General features: G+C 39.7%; 1 protein-coding gene across 2 annotated transcripts in view; it reads right to left on the bottom strand.

The window, feature by feature from the left end:
• The window catches only part of CRYBG3 (crystallin beta-gamma domain containing 3), a 129518-nt gene that overhangs the window by 90115 nt on the left and 17790 nt on the right, over positions 1–21613 (bottom strand). For both annotated transcript variants that reach the window (XM_019448117.2, XM_019448119.2), the window contains exons 2-3: positions 21246–21312; positions 3780–4210 (exon numbers count right to left, since the gene is read on the bottom strand). In XM_019448117.2, the coding sequence (XP_019303662.2) occupies positions 3780–4210; positions 21246–21312 (498 nt within the window). The remainder of the gene's footprint in view (positions 1–3779; positions 4211–21245; positions 21313–21613) is intronic.

The raw sequence follows: 21613 nt of genomic DNA, 5'->3' as shown, positions 1-21613 counted from the left end.
CCAACTGAGACACCCAGGTGCCCCTGTCAATTCTTAAATTAACATGTGACAGTAGGAAGTCACTAAACTGCAATTCTATACCTGATAATTTGTAGGACTTCTGGAGCTGGGCCAGAGGAGGCTTGTATCTCAGCCAAGACAAAAGCTTTGCAGAGGTGGTTCTGGTAACTGCCTTAAGCAATTCTTTTTTTTTTTTTAAGGTTATTTTTGGGAGAGAGAGAATACATGTACATGTGAGCAGGGGAGGGGCAGAGAGAGAGAGAGAGAGAGAGAGAGAGAGAGAGAGAGAGGAAGAGAGAGAGATTCACCAGCAGGCTCTGCACTGTCAGCATGGAGCCTAGCCTGACATGGGGCTTGATCTCACTAACCATAACATCATGACCCGAACTAAAATCAAGAGTCGGATGCTTAACTGACTGAGCCACCCAGGTGCCCGGGCTTTAAGCAATTATTCTATTAATAAGGAGGGTTTTACTAACAAGAAATAAGAGGCAAGGTAACCTCTTCCATTTTCTACTGTCCAGTACCAAAGAAATAAACTCGATTAATCAAAACCAAAGGGGGGATTAACAAGAAAAAAAAGAAAAAACACAAACTTTCCATTCCACATAATTTCCACATAATAGCCTCAAAATCCTTACCACTTTAAGTTACTTTGGTACAAAAAGTCATCTGGAGAGGTTGTTAGAAGACTGCTGGGCACCACTCCCAGAAATTCTGATTTAGTGGGTCTGAATCAAATAATTTGCATTTCTAATGATTCCCAGGTGATGTTGATGCTGCTAGTCCAACCACATTTTAGACAGAACTCCTTTAGACAATCCTTTATTACCGAGGTACCCCAATTTAGCCATTTTTCTGCTGTTGGACATTTATTTCCAATGATATGTTCCTGTAAATAATATTTCAGTAAACACCTCCTTATATAATTAGAAATAACCTATAAGCTTTCTAAGCTTGATACATATTGCTCTAAAATATGGCCTCCACTCCTATCACTGTATATGGAGCATCAGCTCTATCAACTTTGAGTAATACAGAGTATATCATTTATTATTTTAGTAAAATTTTATAAAAGTTATTCCATTTTAGTTGGCATTTCCTTGATTGCTGGTGAGAATAAACCTTTTTCCACTTATGTATTAGCAGTTTGTATTTCTTTTGTTTATATTGTTTCACTTTTTTTTTTCCCTATTGAGTTAGTGTCTAAAATGCTGATCAGCTCTGGGGCGCCTGAGTAGCTCAGTTGGTTAAGCTTCCAACTTGGGCTCAGGTCATGATCTCAAGGTTCATGGGTTTGAGCCTCCGCGTCAGTGGGCTCTGTGCTGATGGCCCAGAGTCTGGAGCCTTTCTAGATTCTCTCTCCCTCTCTCTCTGCCCCTGACCTGCTCACACTGTTTCTCTCTCAAAAATAAATATATACAAAAAAAATTTTTTTAATAAAATGCTTATCAGTTAAAGGATTCTCTGACATCTTTTTGTATCGAATTTTCTCACTTGCCAATACAATGTATCACTGTTTATTTTGTTTGACATAGGGAGTTTGAAAATTAAAAGTAATCCAGGGGCACTTGGCTGGCTCAGTCAGTTAAGTGGCCGACTCTTGATTTTAGCTCAGGTCATGACCTCTCAGTTCATGAGTTTGATCTAGCCCAGAGCCTGCTTGGGATTTTTGCTTTTCTTCTCTCTCAGAGCCCCTCCTCCCCATGTTTGTGTGTGTGGAGGGGGGGCGGGGGGATGTGCACATGCTCTTCTTGCTCTCAAAATAAACGTTAAAAAAAAAAGTAATCTTGGGGTGCCTGGGTGGCTCAGTTGGTTGAACGTCCGACTTCAGCTCAGGTCATGATCTCATGGTTCATGGGTTCGAGCCCCACATCGGGCTCTGTGCTCACAGCTCGGAGCCTGAAGTCTGCTTTGGATTCTGTGTCTCCCTCTCTGCCCCTCCTCTGCTTGTGGTCTCTCTCTCTCAAAAATAAATAAACATTAAAAAAATTTTTTTAAAGTAATGCAGTTTACTGGTCTTTCCTGATACTTTCCATTGCTATCATGCTTAGAAAGTGGTTTCTCATCAAAACAGAATAAGTCATATTTAGCTAGTTTAGTTTTGTACTTTTTAAAATCATTTGTTACTGAATTTTAATTATTTTATTGTAACAATGAGATAAGTATCTAGCTTTTTGTTCCCTCCAAATTGTTAACCAATTTCCCCAAGTGTTCCTTTCTATAATATGGAAAACAATAAAAAAAAAAAAAGAATATGTAAAAATGCCATCACATTCAAGGGTTAAAATCACATATATATAAGGGTCTACTTCTGGATGATCTATTCTGTTTCACTTAAATGTTTAGTAAGTATTACATTAGTATGACACTGTTTCAAATTATGTGGCTTTATCAGTACACTGACATTTGGTAGGGCAAGCCCTACCACATCAATCTTGATGGGCAAACTCAAGTCTATCAGGGTCTCAGTTCTCACAACTGTAAGTTGGGTCTATGCCTACCTTTGGAGCTTGCCTATGAGGAATTAACTCAAAGTACGTATATGAAGACACTCTGAAACTATAAAGAACTAAAAAGCTCTAAGTTATCATCTATTTCTGACTATATTATTATAGATGACCTCTTAAAATGATACAAATAATTCACAAGTAGAAGCTAAAATCAATACAACAGGGGCACCTGGGTTGGCTAAGCATCTGACTCTTGATTTTGGCTCAGGTCATGATCTCATGGTTCCTGAGTTTGAGCCCTACATTGATTGGGCTCTCCACTGACAGTGTAAAGCCTGCGTGGGGTTCTCTCCCTCCCTCTCTCTCTGCCCCTCCCCAGTTCATGCTCTCTCTCACTCTCAAAATAAATAAAAACATCTTTAAATAAAAATCAATGCAACAGATACTTATTAGTTATGAATGAATACTACTAAGTTACACAAAATGACTAATGGACCAAACATTGTTATATACATTTTCTAAGTAAAAAATATTCCTTCCAAGTTCATTTGAGCAAAAGAAAAACAAGTTGGCACCTGTTAATCAAAGACAGAAAAAAAGGGATGATGAAATAACCCTTATATCTACACAAGATTTCAGTTTCTCAGAGCTGTGGAAAAGCATCACAAGGCTAGTTTTACAAGTAGAGTCAATTTAATTTCTTTTCTTAACCCCTTTATTGTCATTCCACAAAGGAAAGATATGAATAGAATGTGCATACAAACCTTAGCACCAAGCTAAGGGTACAAGCAAGGAAGGGACAGAGACAGGGAGACACAGAATCTGATGCAGGCTCCAGGCTCTGAGCTGTCAGCACAGAGACTGATGCGGGCCTTGAACTCACGAACTGTGAGACATGACCTGACCAACTGGGCCACCCAAGCACCCCTCCTTAGCACCAACTGAGCCACCCAGGCACCCCTCCTTAGCACCATTTCTGTTCCCAAAATGCAGACACTGGTCTTACTGCCTGTCCTAATACAGGAAGAATTTGGACAACAGAAAACACTCTCATTCAAGGAAGTCTTAAATTAGAAATAAATATCGTACTGACAAAGTTAGCACCTAAAAGGTATTGGTACTGCCCCCTAAAATAGCACGAAAGGTCCTAGGTTATATGTATGGTACACAAAATCACACAATTTTTTTTTTTTTGTTTTGTTTACCTAGTAGCGAAGACATTACACAATACTTTTTCCAATTCCCTTAATTAATCAGGGTTAGAAGTAAGGCTTAAGAGCTAGGTCCATAAGTTTAACTTTCTGGCTAAGTAAATTGTAAACTTACTTTAGTAAATCACTGGTTTCCTGTTCACTGTCTTGTGTTGTATCCAAAGAAAAGGAATCTGAGGGCTCTGCTGAGTTGGACTCCGGTTCTTCGGCTGGAAGTGCCTGGGTTCCCAGGGAGCCACCGAAAATCTCCCTTTCTCTTTTGACCCCTTCCTCAGGACGGTCACTGGGATTTTGTAAATCTTTCTCAGTTTTGTCATGGTCATCCTTGAAAGAAGACTGCTTGGCATCACCAAGAGATGATTTTCCTGAGATATTGAATAAGTTACCAAGAAACTGAAAAAAGCTTTCCTTCGGCTGCCTATCACTTTCTCCTATTTTGGTATCTGAAGTGGAGCGGGAGAGGTCATTTGGCTTTTTGGAATCTTCCTGCATTGGAAGAGCGGTTAGCTTCTCAGCATGGTTCCTTTTGTGCTCACTTTGGGGAATCTTTGAAAACAAGATAGAGAATTATAAACATCATCATTTAAAAAATAACACAGATTGACCAATAACCTATTATACGACACACTGTGTGCCAGAGGCCAGGGATACATTTGTAAGACTGATGGCTTCTGATTCCTCGGGCCCTTTACAGTCTAATGAAGGGCATGGTCAGCACACATTAAAGCTGTATAGTAAACGTCACACAGAGAGAGAAGTACAGCATGAGTGGGAAGCCAGGACAGGAGTAAGCAGTCCAGGTTTGGTAGCAGTGACAGCAGAGGAGGTTAACTCAGAGGATGATTCCTAGAAGTGCCCTTTGAAGGAGACCTAATATGTGACTCTGTGATGCTTATGCATCTCCCTCCATCCCCATCTCTCATCTCGTCCTCCTCCCCTCCCCCCAACTCTATTTAGTGATGTGTCAGTTTCTAAAGAGTTAAAGATGAACGGAGTTTGGGTACAAAATGAGAAGAGTGAAAGATGTATATGGAGAGGTAAGTAAAGGGACAGACCATGGCATATGTTATGTATATTTAAATGCGGCTTTCATTACTCTGAGCTAATGGACAGTACTTTCAAGCACTCTGGACCATCAGACAATACCTAAATAGACCTCATTTCGGCACTGTGCTAACCCACGAAGGCGCCACATGGTGTAAAACTGTTCCTCAATAAGATGAGGAAAGACAGCAACATGGTCTATCAATTCAGAGGAAAAGTCCACTATCCTTAATAGTAAAACACAAAACCCTGAGATGTGCATTAATGCAAAGCCTGGGCAGTACTGGGAATTCCTGCAGATGTTAAACAGTTCTGCAGGTGTGTTTCACCTGCTCATAGTTAAGTTACTAGGAAAGCAAAGCATATTCATGTGCACTCTCTGTGAGGAAAGACTGAGCTGCTGTATCGACATTCCATGTCACACTCTTTCCTGAAGCTTCAAGAGCTTTATGCCCATGTGCCAACTCAGCCTGTGCCTGCTCACCTACTTGTAAAAGGAATGTCTGTCTGACAGTATCTGTCAGATGTCAAGCTCACTAGTCCTCATAAAAGGAAAGCTCAAGTGCGAGTCAGAGAAAGGTCGGTACACCAAGGTAAAACCACCTTAGGGCACTGTACGTTCACACGATAAAGTTTTATTAAGAGGCTGATCCTCAAGCAGGCAAGAGCATCATAATTATAATGTTATTTAACTTGTCCCATATTTTAATCCAAATTCAAAACAGTTTAAAGAAGTGTTCCACTAACTGCTAATAAAATTTAGCATATTCAAGCTTGAGAAAATGTTTAGGACCTATAAGCCCTGGAAATTAATTTCAAGCAAACAGTATTTTAAGTTTGTTCCCACCTTGGGAGTCAGAGGGTATTTTTGAGGAAATACACAGATAGCATTCTTTTTCTATGAGTCAGGAGCTTAATAAAACTTGTGAGTCTCTACATTTAGAATATCATCAACCTTCCAGAGTCACTCAAAGTCTCACCTTTTACTGGTTTCAACTGCAACTTGATCCCACACGTCGCCACCTCATCCCTCCAAGTTTCTGCTCATCATGGGAGCCTGTGTTATAAATCAGTTGTGCCCTCTCTTCCCAAAAACAGCATAAAGAGCCTCTTAGTTTGGCAAGAGAAATGCTAGCTGACATTTTGAAAATGCTTCTGTGTATGAAGATATACATTTTTTTGTTCTTTATGCCATTTAATTTGTTGTAATTATCAGCCACAACATTTCTTCCTGTCAAAAGGAACTAAGACTGTAACATGAACAGAACGGTGATTTTTTTTTTCTATAGTTAGTATGAATGACTGCTCTTCCTGGGTAGCTATTTGAAGGAAGTAAACTATAGGCCATTCATTAGAATATTGTAAATATTCTTAAAATGCTTTAAAGATTCACAAGAGTCTTATAAAATTGGGCAATGGATTTTTTTTTTAAAAAAAGGAAAATTAAGAGAATATGGAGATTACATTTTTTGACATCAATAAAATCCCAAGAATAATTTCTGTCCAAAATATTATATAGGCATCTGACTCTTGATACCGGCTGAGGTCATGATCTCAGGGTCGTGGGATCGAGCCCTGTGTTGGGCTCCGCACTTACCATAGAGCCTGCCTGGGGTGCTCTCGCTCTCCCCCCTGCCCCTCTCCCCTGCTTACATGTGTGCACACACTAAGGAAAAAAAAAACTATTTCACTGCCTCAACTATCATTTTTTACTTGACCTTTCAAAATACTGTAGACTGCTTTCTAAACAAAAAAAAAAGATATGTTTGCTAAGTGAAAGCATTTACACTTAACCTTTTTAGAGTTATACATAATTTTTTAAAACAATTGTTTGTTTTTCCTTCCCAATTTTCAGTATTTAAATATATATATTTTTAATTTTAATGTTTATTTATTTTTACAGAGAGAAAGAGAGAGAGCAGGCCAGGGATGGGCAAAGGGAGAGGGGGAGAGAGAGAATCCCAAGCAGGCTCTGTGCTATCAGTGCAAAGCCAGACCCGGGGCTCGAACTCATGAACTGTGAGATCATGACCTGAGCTGAAACCAAGAGTAGGACACTTAACTGAGTCAGCCAGATGCCCCCCAATTTTCAGCTTCTTTGCTATTCTAGAATCTCTGTATCTTCAGTTTACTGAAGAGCATTTTTTTCTGTCCTTAGATGTCTCCATTGCTTCAATTTCTCCCTAAATCTCACGAGAAATTTGTTTATAACAAGAAAAAAAAGTATCTAAATCCAGAAACAAAAACTAGCAGAAAAGTGTACTGCTATTCAAAGTAACACAATAAATTCTATATTTATATAATTAAAATTTTAAGTCTGATCTGAAACAGCTGCTCTTTCCCCTCAGCCTAAACAACAATAAAATTCAGCCTGCCACAAGCTAGGGCCAGTGCTGCCTGCCAGCAGGACTGTCTGCCAATGTTCCAAGGAGTAGAATGAAAGCAGTCAGGATCCAAGCAAACAAAACATCAATTCCAGTTGTTCTCAAAGATGTTGGTATTCTGAACATAACATACAAAGGCTACTGACGAAGGCATATGTTATCTGGGGAACTGGGACATTTTTTTTCCTTCATACACAATTTGTTGCAATGCAGTGCCCTTAGGTCAATTTCATCCATCTCTCTACTCTCTTTGCTATGTCCCCAATACATGGAAGCATAGGAAAGCATTAGGGACACTGATTAGTGAAATGTAGCTTTGGCCTCAACGTGCTTATAGTTTAGGCAAGATGGTTATCACTGTGCCACTGTGTGGGGCTTAGAAGAGGTATGCACACAATGGAGGATACAATGAACTTGACTGGGGATGGGGAGAATCCACTGCAAGGAGGAGGGAACATCTGAGCTTGCTCCTAAAGGCTGAGAAGAGCATCCTAGACACACAGTATAGTATGTTCAAAAACAGAAGTATGAACTATGTTTGTCATGGCAGTGCTGAGGCTGAAGAAGACTGGGGTAAAGAGAATAGAGAATGAGGTTGATAAGATGACTCACAGAAGCAGAGGGAGAGGGACAACAAAGTCAGAGACAACTAAGTTTTCTAAATTGGGCAACTATTTGAGTAAAGCCAAAAAATGGATATGGGAAATAGGAGAGGTGAGATTAGGGCCTTTGTGGGGTTGGGAGGAGATAAGGCAACAAATTACTTAGATGGCAAATACACTGAATTTTTGGTCCCCTGGTGATGTACAAGTTGAGATGTCTGGAAAATACTCAGAAGCATAGTTTAAGAATGCAATTTGGCAAAACACAGTGTGTGCAGGATAAAGGGGGGGACCAACAAAAGAGCCCTCAGGAAAAAAAGATTTTAAAAAGGTGCAAATAGAGAAGAAATGACTGAGCGATGGAAAAGGCAAAAACCAGACCAGCTCATCCCTCCAGAATACTGGTTGCAAAGGACAACGAGGATTTCTAAAAGCAAATGGGGACTAAATGACAAATGCCAATGTGAGGGCAAGAAAGGTGACTATTGTCTCCCACTGTTCTTCAAAAACATTAGGTACACTCATACCTCAGGAATTGTACATCTACTCTTTCTGCTTAGAATGTTCTTCCCCCACATAGCTGTATGACTCACTCCCGTTCAGACCTTTATTGGAAAGTCATCTCTTCATTGAAACCTTCCCCAGTCATGCTAAAATAGTAAATTCCTCCACTATGAAAGTGCCAGTATCCTCTGATTTTTCTCCTTTGTACTTGCCAATATCAAATACACACACACATACACTTATATTATTTAATATCTGTTTCTTCCTATAGAAAGTAAAAACTGCAAGTGCAGGGATTTTTGTCTATTTTATACAGTGTAGTGTCTCTAGCACTTGAAATGTTCCTGACAATAAGAGGTGCTCTCCAATAGTTGTTGAGTTAGTAAATGAGGAACTAGGACTATAGAGAAGCCCGAAGAATGCAGAAGAAATAGTTGCAACAACTCAGGAACTTGCGAGTACAGCCTCCAACTCGAGGTGTTAAGCCAGGAGTAGTAGTTAAACAAGGGAATAGGAACAGTCCATAAATAGAAGGGAGCACTCTGAGAAGTTTTTTTACTTAAAAAAAAAAAAAAAAAAAAAAAAAAAAAGGAAAGACAGAATATGAGAGTTTAAGGTCCAAGATAGAATAGATGTATTTTTTTAAAAATTTTTCTTTAATCTTTATTTATTTTTGAGAGAGAGAGAGAGAGAGAGAGAGAGAGAGAGAGAGAGACAGAGTGCGAGTGGGGGAAGAACAGAGACAGAGGGAGACACAGAATCTGAAGCAGGCTCCAGGCAGCTGAGCTGTCAGCACAGAGCCTGATGTAGGGCTCAAAGTCACAAACCGTGAGATCATGACCTGAGCCAAAGTCAGACACCCAACGGACTGAGCCACCCAGGCACCCCTAGATGGCTTTTTGATCCTGTTCTGTGGATCGGCTCTGCACCTACTGGAAAGGGAGTAACTGCTATACAAGAGAGAAGGATGGCAGGTTCCAGAATAAAAAGCACAATGTAAGATAGAGACCAGTATAGTCTCTAATACTTCTAATAATAATAAAGGGCAAGTATTATCCTTAGAGAAGAGTAGAGACATTTCCCCCTTCCAGGTAAAAAGGTAAGGAAGTGGCTAAGACCTGAGCAATGCTGTGAGGGGAGAAGCCAAAGATCAAGGTCCAACAAGTGGCTGTGACCTCAGTAAAGTGAGAGGAGAGATAACAAGCCAAAGGAGGGACACATAGGTGGAGCTGGGATTTGGGTTCCCCAAATAGAGAACACCTGGAAGATTGTTTTTGGGGAATGTAGTAGTAATTGGCTGAAATGGGTATACCAAGTAGCAGTTAGGGTCAAGGCAAACTTGAAAGCATTCACTCATTCAGTAAATAATGAACAAAAGGATACCATTCCAGGTGTTTAGATGCAACAGTAAAAACAACAAAACAAAAAACCACCAAGAGCACTGCTTTCATGGAACCCACATTCTAGTGATGTAAGAATTTGTTTGCAGGTCTAACTAGTATTGGAGTGTATCACCTTCTATGAGCAGTCTATAGCAGGGAACAGGTGGCAGGTGCTGTCCCAACATTGTGATTAGCACAGGACATAAGGTCAAAAAGGTCAGGGGTACAGTGTGTCACCATAGAGACTGTTGAGTGGAAAACAGTGAAGAGCCAGGTGACTCTTCCTTTACTGTGTCAAGCATCTGACTTCATCATCCTTTCTACCTCAGACTGTGCCTTTACTGCACATAGCAAGGGTAATACTTCAGACACCCTGACTCACAGATCCTGAGCGCCCTCAACTCCAGTGACTTCCACTGCCACTTTTCTTGCCTCTTTGGTTAACTCTGACCCTAGTGGTTACCCATGACTGTGTCACCTCTGAAACTCCATCTCAAGCATTCCCCAGTGTCCCCACCTTCTCATCTTTCCGGCTGTCTTACCACACTGTCCCCTGCCTCATCACAGCTTCTGTCCTCTCTTACACTGTCCCTTTCAGTTCCCACAAAATTTCCTGTATTTTCTGTCTGGCTCTCAAATGAAGAATAACCTCAAAGTCTCTTTGTTTTATTCCTTGGCCATCCCCACCCAGAAAATTTCCAGTTTTATCTTTTCTGCCTAAGCGAATGAGTCTTGCTTTAAAAAGCCCCAAGTATATGCACGCTATGCAGATACAGGCAGCCAATAATTCACAATTTACAGCCTCTGCTGGAAATCTGTCTGTACTCTTTCCTCATTTTCCACAGCAGCTACTTCCCACCTCTCCTACTCCCTTCACTATCCCACAGACTTGCTCAGCAGAGCCCCCTACCCTCTCTTTCATGCAGATGATCCCTCACAGCTCTGACTCTAGCAGGATCTGCGCGGCTTCCTTCACTGATGCTCTTCATGAAGGAAGGACTCCTCACCCAAGGCGAATTTCTCCACCACGGCACAAGTTGAGTCCTTGTTGCCTCCTTGGGAATTAAAGTTCCTCATCTGCCCCTTCTGTTAGCCCACCATTCATAAGTAAATGTCCAAGGAAAGCCCTCTCCACTCTTTACTAACAACCTCCTCAAAAAAGGATTCCTAACTCTCACCATCTTCTTTCCCCTTTCCTCCCAAATCACTCCTTAAGTGCTTGCATAATCTAGCTTCCTCCCCAGTTGTGCTGACCACAATCTCTAAAATACACTGTCCTACTTGCTAAGATACTTTCCCCCGCCTCGTCCGTGTCTGCAGAATGTGAGATTTAATACCTTCCTGATAACCAATCTTCCTTTGGCTTCTATGACATTACTCTGAGATTTACCTTCTTCTCTAAACTTTTTCCATCTCCTTCCAGTTCACATCATTCTAGCCATCCCTTATGTAACATGCTGCTTCAATTTCCAGCCTAGGACTGCTTTATCTTCATGATCATCTTATCAGGTTTCATTTCCCACAGATTAATCAGAGGATTCCCAGATTTTTATTTGTAGCTCAGACAGTATATCTGATATATTAGTTATAACTATCAATTCACCATCCATATCCACCTGGATACTTCATTGGAACCTCTAGCTAAACACATCCAAAATTGACCTGACTATGCTTTGTTTCCACTCTTCCTTTTTCTGCAAACCTTAACATTCCCATTTGTTAAAAAGTCAGACAAAATCATCAGGATACCATGACCTCTCCCCTAGAATACTGCCAGCAGTGACTTAATCTGTTTCCTTGCTTGCACTGTCCCCAGTCTACTCTCCAGATAAAAACTAGAGCAGTCTTTTAGAATTCAAATCTGATCATCCTTAAAAACCTTTAAAGGCTATGCATTGCTGTCAGGATAAAATCCAAACTCTCAAGTATGGCACTCAAGGTACTGGTGGGTGGAGGCCCCTGTGTCTTTCTCCAATTTCATCTCTTGCTACTCACAATGCTTGCAATGTCTAATGTCATCATATCCATCCTCATTCAGTCCTTCTCCATCTCCTCTCTCCCCTCTCTCTTCTTACTACAGAACATCCTTGCAATAATGCTATTCCCACTGCTGAGACCACTTATTCCTTGTCCTCTTTGCCTGGGAAATTTCTAATGCAACTCAGGTTTTTCAGAATGAAAATCACCTATGCACATGTTCTTCCAATAAACATCCCTACCATCCTGTTTTCCCTGCCACCACAAGGTAAAGGCAAACAATTTTATATGCTTTCACCAAAAGGAAGACTATCACCTAAATTATTAACAGGTACTAAAATCTGACACTCATAAACTAAAAAAAACAGCTGCTTACTAGAGAATTCTAGTTGGTTTGCTAAGACATCTGGCTGTTAACACATTACCTGACAAATTTGCCAAATTTTGAAATTCTACCACCAGTAGTTACTATTTCTTCAGTTTTGAGGGAGATATTTATTATCAGATTTTTACTGATATCCTGAGTTAGCTATAGTTTAAGTAGTGCTAAAATTTTTAATCAAAATCACTATTTACTTTCATCATAATGGATTTAATTTGTGGGATGTTGTTTAATTGACTATAAACTATTGAGACATATTTACATGAATACTTTTTTCCAATAAATGGGTTTCACAACTAATGGTAAGGTGCAAAGGTGAGCTATTTTTACCCTTATTGTTAAAGGAATTTTTGTTTGAAAGGTAGTATTACATTTTTATCACAGAATTATTTTTCCACTAAAAAATTAGAACAGGCCAGCCGGTTGGACATCAACTATTTCACCCTGACTAATCTGGTTATTGTTTAACATAATAAGTTATCTGCAACTTTTAGTCATGACATATCTGTGCTGTGATGAGTTTTGAGATGTCACAAATAATTTATTACTAAAATTAGTTAAAAAGCTGAAGTTTGGGGCACTTGGGTGGCTCAGTCAGTTAAGCGTTTGATTTCGGCTCAGGTCATGATCTCATGGTCTGTGAGTTGAACCCCACATTGGGCTCTGTGCTCACAGCTCAGAGCCTGGAGCTGCTTTGGATTCTGTGTCTCCCTCTCTGCCCCTCCCCTGCTCACACTCTGTCTCTAAAAAATTACATTTTTAAAAAGCTGAAATTTCACTTACAAATAGTATTCTAGAATGGGGGGTGCCTGGGTGGTTTAGTCAGTTAAGCATCTGACTCTTGACTTAGGCTTAGGTCATGATTTCACAGTTTCATGAATTCAAGGGCCACATAAGGCTCTGCACTGACCCTGCAGAGCCTGCTTGCGATTCTCTCTCTTTCTCCCCCTCCCCTGCTTGTGCTCTCTCTCAAAATAAATAAATAAATTTAAATGCTCTAGCATGAAATCAAGTTTTATTTGTGATGATACTTTCAGTTTTTCATTTCCATGTAATTTCTGACAAAGGGATTTAGTTATATATAGTGTACCAAACAAGTGCCCATAACCACAGGTGACCCAAGACAGTCATCTATCATCTGTGTCAGAGGAAAAAAAAACATGAGAGTAAAAAACTGCCAGTCTAAAATATGAAAAGTCTCAGCTATAGAGTAGCAATGGGTATGGACAGGAAGAAAGGGCTGTTGATGGTCCCTGGCACAATGAAGAGACAAAATGACAGAGTCATTTCCAGATGTCAAGATAGGGTAATTGGCGGCACCTTGAAGCAAGATAGGGAATACAGAAGAGAAGGAAATTAGGATAAAATAGACTGAGTTCAACTTTGAGACCGTCAAATCTTATACCCAGTGACACTGACAGGAAAGGTGCAAAGAATTGGCTCTCTTACCCTAAAGCTCAGGAGAACACATTGGGCTGGAAGGACAGATGTGAGCCTTGTCAAGGGTTAAGATGTAGGTAGAAATTCAATCAACCAGGGCAGGTGTGTAACGAAAGAAGAAAGAGGAACCAAATGACATAAGATAGGAGAAAGGCCACTCCTTTCTGTTATGGTATCAAGATTTCTCTGATGAAAACACTGGGCCAGAAGAATAAATGTTTTTAATTCTATGAGAGCTTTCTGGAACCCCCTTCTAATGTTCTCAAATCAGTATGTGGCACCCATGGAGGAAAATATACTCACAGAAATCTGGAGTATGTAGATAACCTTTCATAGACAGCTTCCATTTGATAAGGTACTCCATCATACCACAAAATAGGACCACTACTGGTCTCTGACAGAATGGAGCTGCCACAAATCAAACCAGATACCTTATACTACATTCAACACCCGGATCAAGGTCAAGGATCAAGGCCCCAGACCAGCACCAGCCACACTGACAGGCTCTGGCCCTGGCAGTTCCTTTGGTCATCTGGACTACACAGTGATACACAGTGCAATCTCCACTTCGGGCACCTGACAGCCTCAGTCTTTATAGAAGGAATTAAGGGCTGAGAATTTTTTACTTCTGGCTAAATTTCAATGTGTGTACCTCCATGTGTGCCTTCTATTCAAATGTGATAGAGTTAATGTTTCTAGTAACTACTTCTATACTATTCACCCAGAAAAAGTCAGCATCATTCTCAAAGAGTTATCTCTAAGTTTCAGCTAGACTTTATATGGCAAGAAGGCAGCTCTTTTCCTGAGTACCTATTTTGTGTCCAGCATCAGGTAGTGCTGTATGTGTTATCTTGGTTAATTCCAAAGCACTTCTATGAAACGGGATTTGAACAACCTTCCACACACTCCCACTGCAGATCAGCAAACCAAAGTTCAAAGAAGTTGAGTAAATTTTCCAAGATTACAAAACTACCACATGGAAAGCTGGGATTTAAGCCCAGATCTGTCTGATTCCAAAGACTGTTCTTTCCATCACTGCACATGTAATTTTAAAACTTTTCCAAGGAGGCCCATGGTTGGCAGAGGCAGATAGGTAGTGGCTCACTATGAGACAACTCATTCCATCATCAACATTCCTATCAACTAAAGCTTTAATCTATTTATAAATGGGTTCCAAAAGTGATTACAATTGAATTTTTTTTTTTTTAAAGAGTTCTTGTATTTGAAAAAAAAATTTGGGGGCGCCTGGGCAGCTCAGTCGGTTAAGCGTCCGACTTCAGCTCAGGTCATATGTCACAATTCGTGAGTTTGAGCCCCCATCGGGCTCTGTGCTGACAGCTCAGTGCCTGGAGCCTGCTTTGGATTCTGTGTCTCCCTCTCTCTCTGCCCCTTCCCTGCTCATGCTCTGTCCCTCTCTCCTTCAAAAATAAGTAAGTACATTAAAAAAAAAAAAATTTGAAAAAGAAAAATTTGAAAATCTCTACATAAAACTGACGTTTTACTGCCGCTATTATCTGTATTGCTGAGAAAAAAGATAGCAAGCATTTAAGGCCATAATTTATTTAAAAAATTAGTCCAGTAAGCAACTTCCCCCTAGCCTAACCAAGAAAACATTTAACATATTTAAATTTGGCTATCATTTCACTTTCGGCCAAGAAAAAGTTGAAAGAGACCAATAAGGAAGGAAGAGTTACGCATATCAAAATATGAACAGATGTATATATTGAGTATGTCCATCTTACTAAACAACACTGTACACTCAATAGATTAGTAGAAGGAACAGTTAGTGACTATTTCTCTTCAATAAGAACTTCTTGAGCTACAATTTTCCCATCTTTACCTGGCAATAGTTAAAAAATAAAAATAAAAAGTGTGTGGAGGGGGTCTGGGTGGCTCAGTTAAGTGGTCAACTCTTGATTTCAGCTCAGGTCATGACCTCGTGGTTCATGGGTTCTAGCCCCATGGCAGGCTTCGCACTGACAGCACAGAGCCTGCTTGGGATTCTCTCTCTCCCTCTCTCTGCCCCTCCCCAGCTTATGTTCTTTCCCTCTCTCAAAATAAATAAATAAACATTAAAAAAAAAAAAAGTATGAGTCTTTGTTAAGTGACTTATTCACAGGATTAAAAATAGATGTTATAAATCATAGTAATATGCACTAGACTGATACTCCTTGATTATTCATAGGTACATCATAGGTATCTATAAACCGCCTGTTAAAAACCACTCTAGAAACTTCACGAAAGTTTTATGATTAGTTATAAGCAGCAGTTCTAAAATGGGAAAAAAGTTAAATTTTATATAAAGCAGATTTCAAGCTATTGAGAACAAGCCTAATAACCATCAATTTATTTAGGGCTGGGTTGGAGAATCTATAACCTATGGTCCAAATTCAATTCACTTTACTTAGCTAATGACTCATTTCTGAAAATAGAATCTAATTTTTTAGTAAGATTTCTTTTTGGTAAATCTAGTTTATGAATATATCTTATAAATTAAGTTCACAAATGTGGAACATTATACAGAACTGTATCTGAATTCTCGTCTCCTCGCACTAACAGTGTAGGTTTGTTAAGTGACAATCTTTGAGATTCACTTTCTTCAATTATAAAAAGATAAAAATTCTAATTAGCACTGTTGATGAAGCACACATACTGTTTCTCTTGTACAAAACATTACAAAATGATAGTAAAGGAAATGTTTAAGTTATAAATACAAAGAGAGGAAGAGAATAGATATTAGCGGATAAGAAATTTCAAAAAATGTTTAGAAGGCAAAGGCAGCTGGAGGCAGGGTAACTGACCACAGGAAGCTTCTAACCAACTGCTCCAACCCAACTTCTACCCAACTGCTCCAACCCAAGGGGGAGCTCTGATCATGAAGGAAACAATCTAGTCCATGGACAACCTGAAAAAGGTCAGGTTTTAAAGACACTAGGTACCACTTAGGACAGTGTGAGACACAGGATAAAAAGTAAAGAGTTTGGTTGAAAATATTCGGACAGAATATGTGAGCCCAGGGCTCTTCCCCTTTCCTAAGCAGTTGAAGGATCCTCCCTACCTCCCATCACCTTCACCTCCCAACCAAATACATATAGAGAACATCTCTGAAGATAGCAAGACTTTTGGCCAGACTGAATTTGAGGTATCAAAGGCCATCCATGCAGAAATGTCTGGAACACTGATGCTCAAGTCTGGAGTTAAAAAGCAATGTCAAATAGAGATGTGAGAGCCAAAAAAATAAAATAATAAGACTGAAAGATAATTACTTCGGAAGACTGACATTGAGGAAGACCTAGGACTTTGAGAAACATCTATATGAAAAGTCATTTAGCCAGAAAATCAGAAGGAAACAGAAGGTATTCACCAGAGGCAGGAAATGAAACAAAGTATGATATTATGGAAGCAAAGATAAAAAAATAAATCTCTGTAAAGAAGACAAGACCTGGAAAATTAAGTGCCTCAATAGGTTAAATAAACTAAGAATTAAGAAAAGACTACTGACTGTGGTTAGCAAGATGTCACTGGTTTCATGGGATGACTTTTACTCATTTAACCACTTACTGAGTATTTATAACATGTGTACCAGGCACAGTACTAAGCTTCCCATGTCTGAGGAAACTAGAAAAGAGATAGGAATCAAATTGAAAGGATCAAGAATTTAACAATGATTGAAACAGACTTTCATAAGAAACTTTTGGGTAGAAACAGGGAGTGAAGTGAAATGATAGACTGAAAAGAAACCAGACCCACAAAAAGAAATAAAACAAAACAAGAAGAGAAACAGAAGCCAGCGAAGATGGAGGGATGGACAGTCAAGGCAAGGTCCAAGAGAAGGCAGGAAATAAGAGACCAAACCACTAGAAAGGGGCCCAAGGAAGTTTATTCTTGGAAGGCAACAAGGGATGAAAACTCCTCTGAAGTTGGTAGCTGGAAGCAGAGAATGAGAACATGTCTCCCACTCTTTTAAATAACAGTAGGCGTGAATGCACCAAGACCAGGTGTCTAAGGCTACAAGACCGAAGACTGTAGACCCCATAGAAAAATAAAGGTAGAATATGGACTAAGTATCTACAAGTTTTGCCAGCCATAGAAACCTAATTCATATAAAAGAAATAAATTTATCCGTGGAAAGACAAATCCAAGTGTTAGAAATAGCTACTGATGTTCGCAAAACAGCAAAACTTATATGGCATATAAGTGACAGCTAAGAATATAATGATGTCCAGACATGGTATCAAGCTTCTATAGTCTTTAGTTGTTTGAAAAATACAATTAAATTTTGTAGCTTAAACTTACAACTAAACAATCTTCAACATCTTGATTTGGCATCTCAAAATCAAATACAAAAGGAAACAGATAACATTTATTATTCATAAATCTGTTACATTTCAGACTCAACAGGAAAAATGCTGCATATTTTTCCTCATCACAGAAGGCATTATCATAAAATTCAGATTAATAAGATGGAAGCATGGTAACAAATGTCACATTACAGTAGAGTGCTGTGTTTCAGAAAACTACTTATTAGAAAGAAAACAAATATGCATGTTTTATTCCACTTGCTCCTGAAAAGACTTAAATTGAGACTATTTACAATAACAAGATCATAAATATTGTTGCTGACCCATTTTTTCCCTGAAGGAATGGTGTTGACTATTGGTATTATCAAAATACATATTTTTTATGCATGGCAGAAATAGGTATCTAAACCACTGGATCTGTGTGGCTAGGTTGAAGAAATCTTACTAACAGTTTCCAAAGGACCAAAATGCTCAGGCCACTCCAGTGGGAGTGTCGTGATGCCCTTCCAATATGAGTTCAGTGGACTGCCCGTGTGTAAGTAATCCAATAAGCCTTAAATCATAAGAGAAACAATCTTGGGACTGTGGACCATATTTACTTGGGAACACAGATCCCAAACTGAAATTATCTTGGGTATTCAAACCAAGATATTAAGAATGGATAGAAAGACTGTAATAATAGAGGTCCAGCTGCTATATTTGTCCCACATATATATTTACCATATCTACAAAGGTGTGCCTTTGTCTGCAAGTAGAAAGAAAGACTATAGGGAAGACCAAGTTTGAAGAGTGAAGGTTTTTTTTTAGTGAGATTATAGCTGAAGTAGTACAGTATCAGTTACAGGCCATGTGGGAAAACAAGTAGAGACCAAGACAAGGGAGGCACAGCAAGGAGAGCAGGAATGTTTGGTGAAGGTTAAGGAACAGGTACAATGAGGCAATGAGGGATTAGAAGATGGAATGACAGTAGCTGGTAGCCAAAGAAACCTTGAAGTTTGAGATCTCAAAAGAAAATATTTCCTGTAAAACAACATAAGAGCAAGGCTGCATGTACACCAAGAGAAGTAAAAATCTTGAAGTAAGGAAACTCAAGACCATGCAAAAACTGAAGAAGAAGAAGAAAGCTACAAAGCCCATGCAGTGGTCAACCATCAGGCTGGCTAACAACTGGTTGAGGAGGTAGGAGAGGAGTAGGCAGAAATGTTACAAAACCTTAAAGCAGGATCTAATAGTCAAACTCACAAAGAAATGAAGAAAGATAAAGAAAGCAAAGTAATCCTGATTTTTTTCTTTCAATAAAGTTAAAAAAAAATCAGATCCTGATATTTTCTTTCAAAAAAATTTAGGGGGGCCTGGGTAGCTCAGTTGGTTGAGTGTCTGGCTCTTGATTTCAGCTCAGGTTATGATCCCAGGATCCGAGGATCAAACCCCATTTTGTCTCCGCATTGAGCATGAGACCTGCTTAAGAATATCTTCCTCCCTCCCTCTCCCTTTCCCCCTCCCTCCCTCTCTCTTCCTCCCCACCTCCAGGCACCTGGGTGGCGAAATCATGGCTCAGGTCATGACCTCATGGCTCATGGGTTTGAGCCCCACATCAGGCTCTGTGCTGACAGCTCAGAGCCTGAAGCCTACTTAATTCTGTGTCTCCCTCTCTCTTTGCCCCTCCCGTCCCCCCACTCACACTGTTCCTCTCTCTTTCAAAAATTATATTTCAAAAAATTAAAAAAAAAAAGAATCAAGGGGCACCTGGGTGGCTCAGTCAGTTAAGCGGCCGACTTCAGCTCAGGTCATGATCTCGACTCCAGCTCAGGTCATGATCTCGCGGTCCATGAGTTCGAGCCCCACGTCGGGCTCTGTGCTGACCGCTCAGAGCCTGGAGCCTGTTTCAGATTCTGTGTCTCCCTCTCTCTGACCCTCCCCCGTTCATACTGTCTCTCTCTGTCTCAAAAATAAATAAAACGTTAAAAAAAAAAAGTTTAAAAAAAAATCTCTCCCCCACTTGAGAATTCTTTCTAAAATAAAATTTTAAAAATAATTAAAAAAATAAATTTATATTGTTGACTATGATGGGGAAGAATGAAAACAACTTTATCTCAACCATATCTAATGCCTTTTGAATTATATAATGTTTAAAAGTCCCCCTGTGAGGGAGAGGAGAAAGTGGGTGATGGGCATTGAGGAGGGCACCTGTTGGGATGAGCACTGGGTGTTGTATGGAAACCAATTTGACAATAAATTATCTATATATCTAAAAAAAAAAAAAAGGTCCCCCTATCAGGCAGCGCCTGGGTGGCTCAGTCATTTAAGCGCCTGACTCTTGATTTCAGCTCAGGTCATGATCTCAGGGTGAGTTCGAGCTCTGCATCAGGCTCTGTGCTGACAGCGCAGAGCCTGCTTGAGATCCTCTCTTCTCTCTCTGCTTCTCCCCCACTCCCATTCTCATTCTCTCTCTCTCCCTCTCTCAAATACACAAACAGCAACAAAAAGTCCCCCTATCAATAATGAAGAATTCACTGGACTTTGTGGTCCTCCCACTGACCAAGCTAACTTACTCTGGAATGCATGGGAAGTACAAGCATTCTCCTGTATAGACTGTCACAAATCATGTAAGAAGAAAGTAACTGAGAACAGACTCCATGACTGTGGTACAGCTATGAAAACTTGGTCACCTATCTGGCATCGTATCACCTGACAAAACAAATGTACAATTTCTAGTAAACCACTTATGAGTTAAAAAAAAAAAAAAAGTCACAAGGTTTCGTGATTCTCAAGGATTTTTTTTTTTTAATTTTTTTTTAACGTTTATTTATTTTTCAGACAGAGAGAGACACAGCATGAACGGGGGAGGGGCAGAGAGAGAGGGAGACACAGAATCGGAAGCAGGCTCCAGGCTCTGAGCCATCAGCCCAGAGCCCGACGCGGGGCTCGAACCCGTGGACCGCGAGATCGTGACCTGAGCCGAAGTCGGACGCTTAACCGACTGAGCCACCCAGGCGCCCCGATTCTCAAGGATTTTTAACCGCACTTATCGGTAACTATCTAGGGAGGTGTGTAGCTTACACACTTTTCATGCTAGTCCTGTAGAAGAAAAAAAAAAAAAAAAAAGCCAGTTCATATGTGAGCTGATCAAAAATATCCATCACATACTAGGAGCATGCAAGAACATGTTGTTAACTACTGCCCGCCTAAAGTACTATTAGATGTCAGCAGCATTTGGGAAAACACAACATAAATCAAAGAATGTCCTAGGGAAAAGAAACTCTGGAGATCAGGTGATCCATTTCACAGATTTAGAACTAAAACTAAGGCTCTGAGATGTTAAGTGCCTGAGCTGAAGGCCTCACAGAAGGTTAGTGGCAGAGCTGGGATGAGCACACCATTCTCTGACTCTCTCAGTGCCCACTCCCCCCACCCTGCCCCACATACTATGTCCAACAGAGGTGGGCTGGATTTACACATCAATAATACAGTGCTCTTTTTCAAATGTCAAATGAGACGCAGAATCTAAAAGGAGCAGAAACTAAGAAAAATATTTGCTTAATATAATATTAATTTGAAACTATACCTTTACTGCTTCTGATGAAAGCGCATTTTCCTTTTTCTGACTTGTGCTCATGGGCTCATTTTCAACACTGAAAAATAAAAACCACAGTTTCTTTGAAATTAAAAGAGAATTACGAAAATACAGTTTCTTTATTTAAAGTAAAAACTGAAAGGTCCTTCACTTGCAATGCTCAAAGGATTCACACACAATATGTAAAAGAATATGTTCATTTGAATCTCTACACTTGAAAACACATTCAAATATACTCATCTGAGCCTCAGAAATTCTTGTGAATCTATCACGCGCTACATTCTTATGTTGATAATCATCATTACAAAGAACAGCATACAACTATCTTGGAAATGATTAACACTCTACAATTTTATTTA

This window comes from Panthera pardus, unplaced genomic scaffold (assembly GCF_024362965.1).
Source record: "Panthera pardus isolate Hobbes unplaced genomic scaffold, ASM2436296v1 HiC_scaffold_16, whole genome shotgun sequence".
NCBI classification, from domain to species: Eukaryota; Metazoa; Chordata; class Mammalia; order Carnivora; family Felidae; genus Panthera; species Panthera pardus.
The sequence above is the reverse complement of the archived record's forward strand: the minus strand, read 5'-3'. Positions and strand labels throughout refer to the sequence as shown.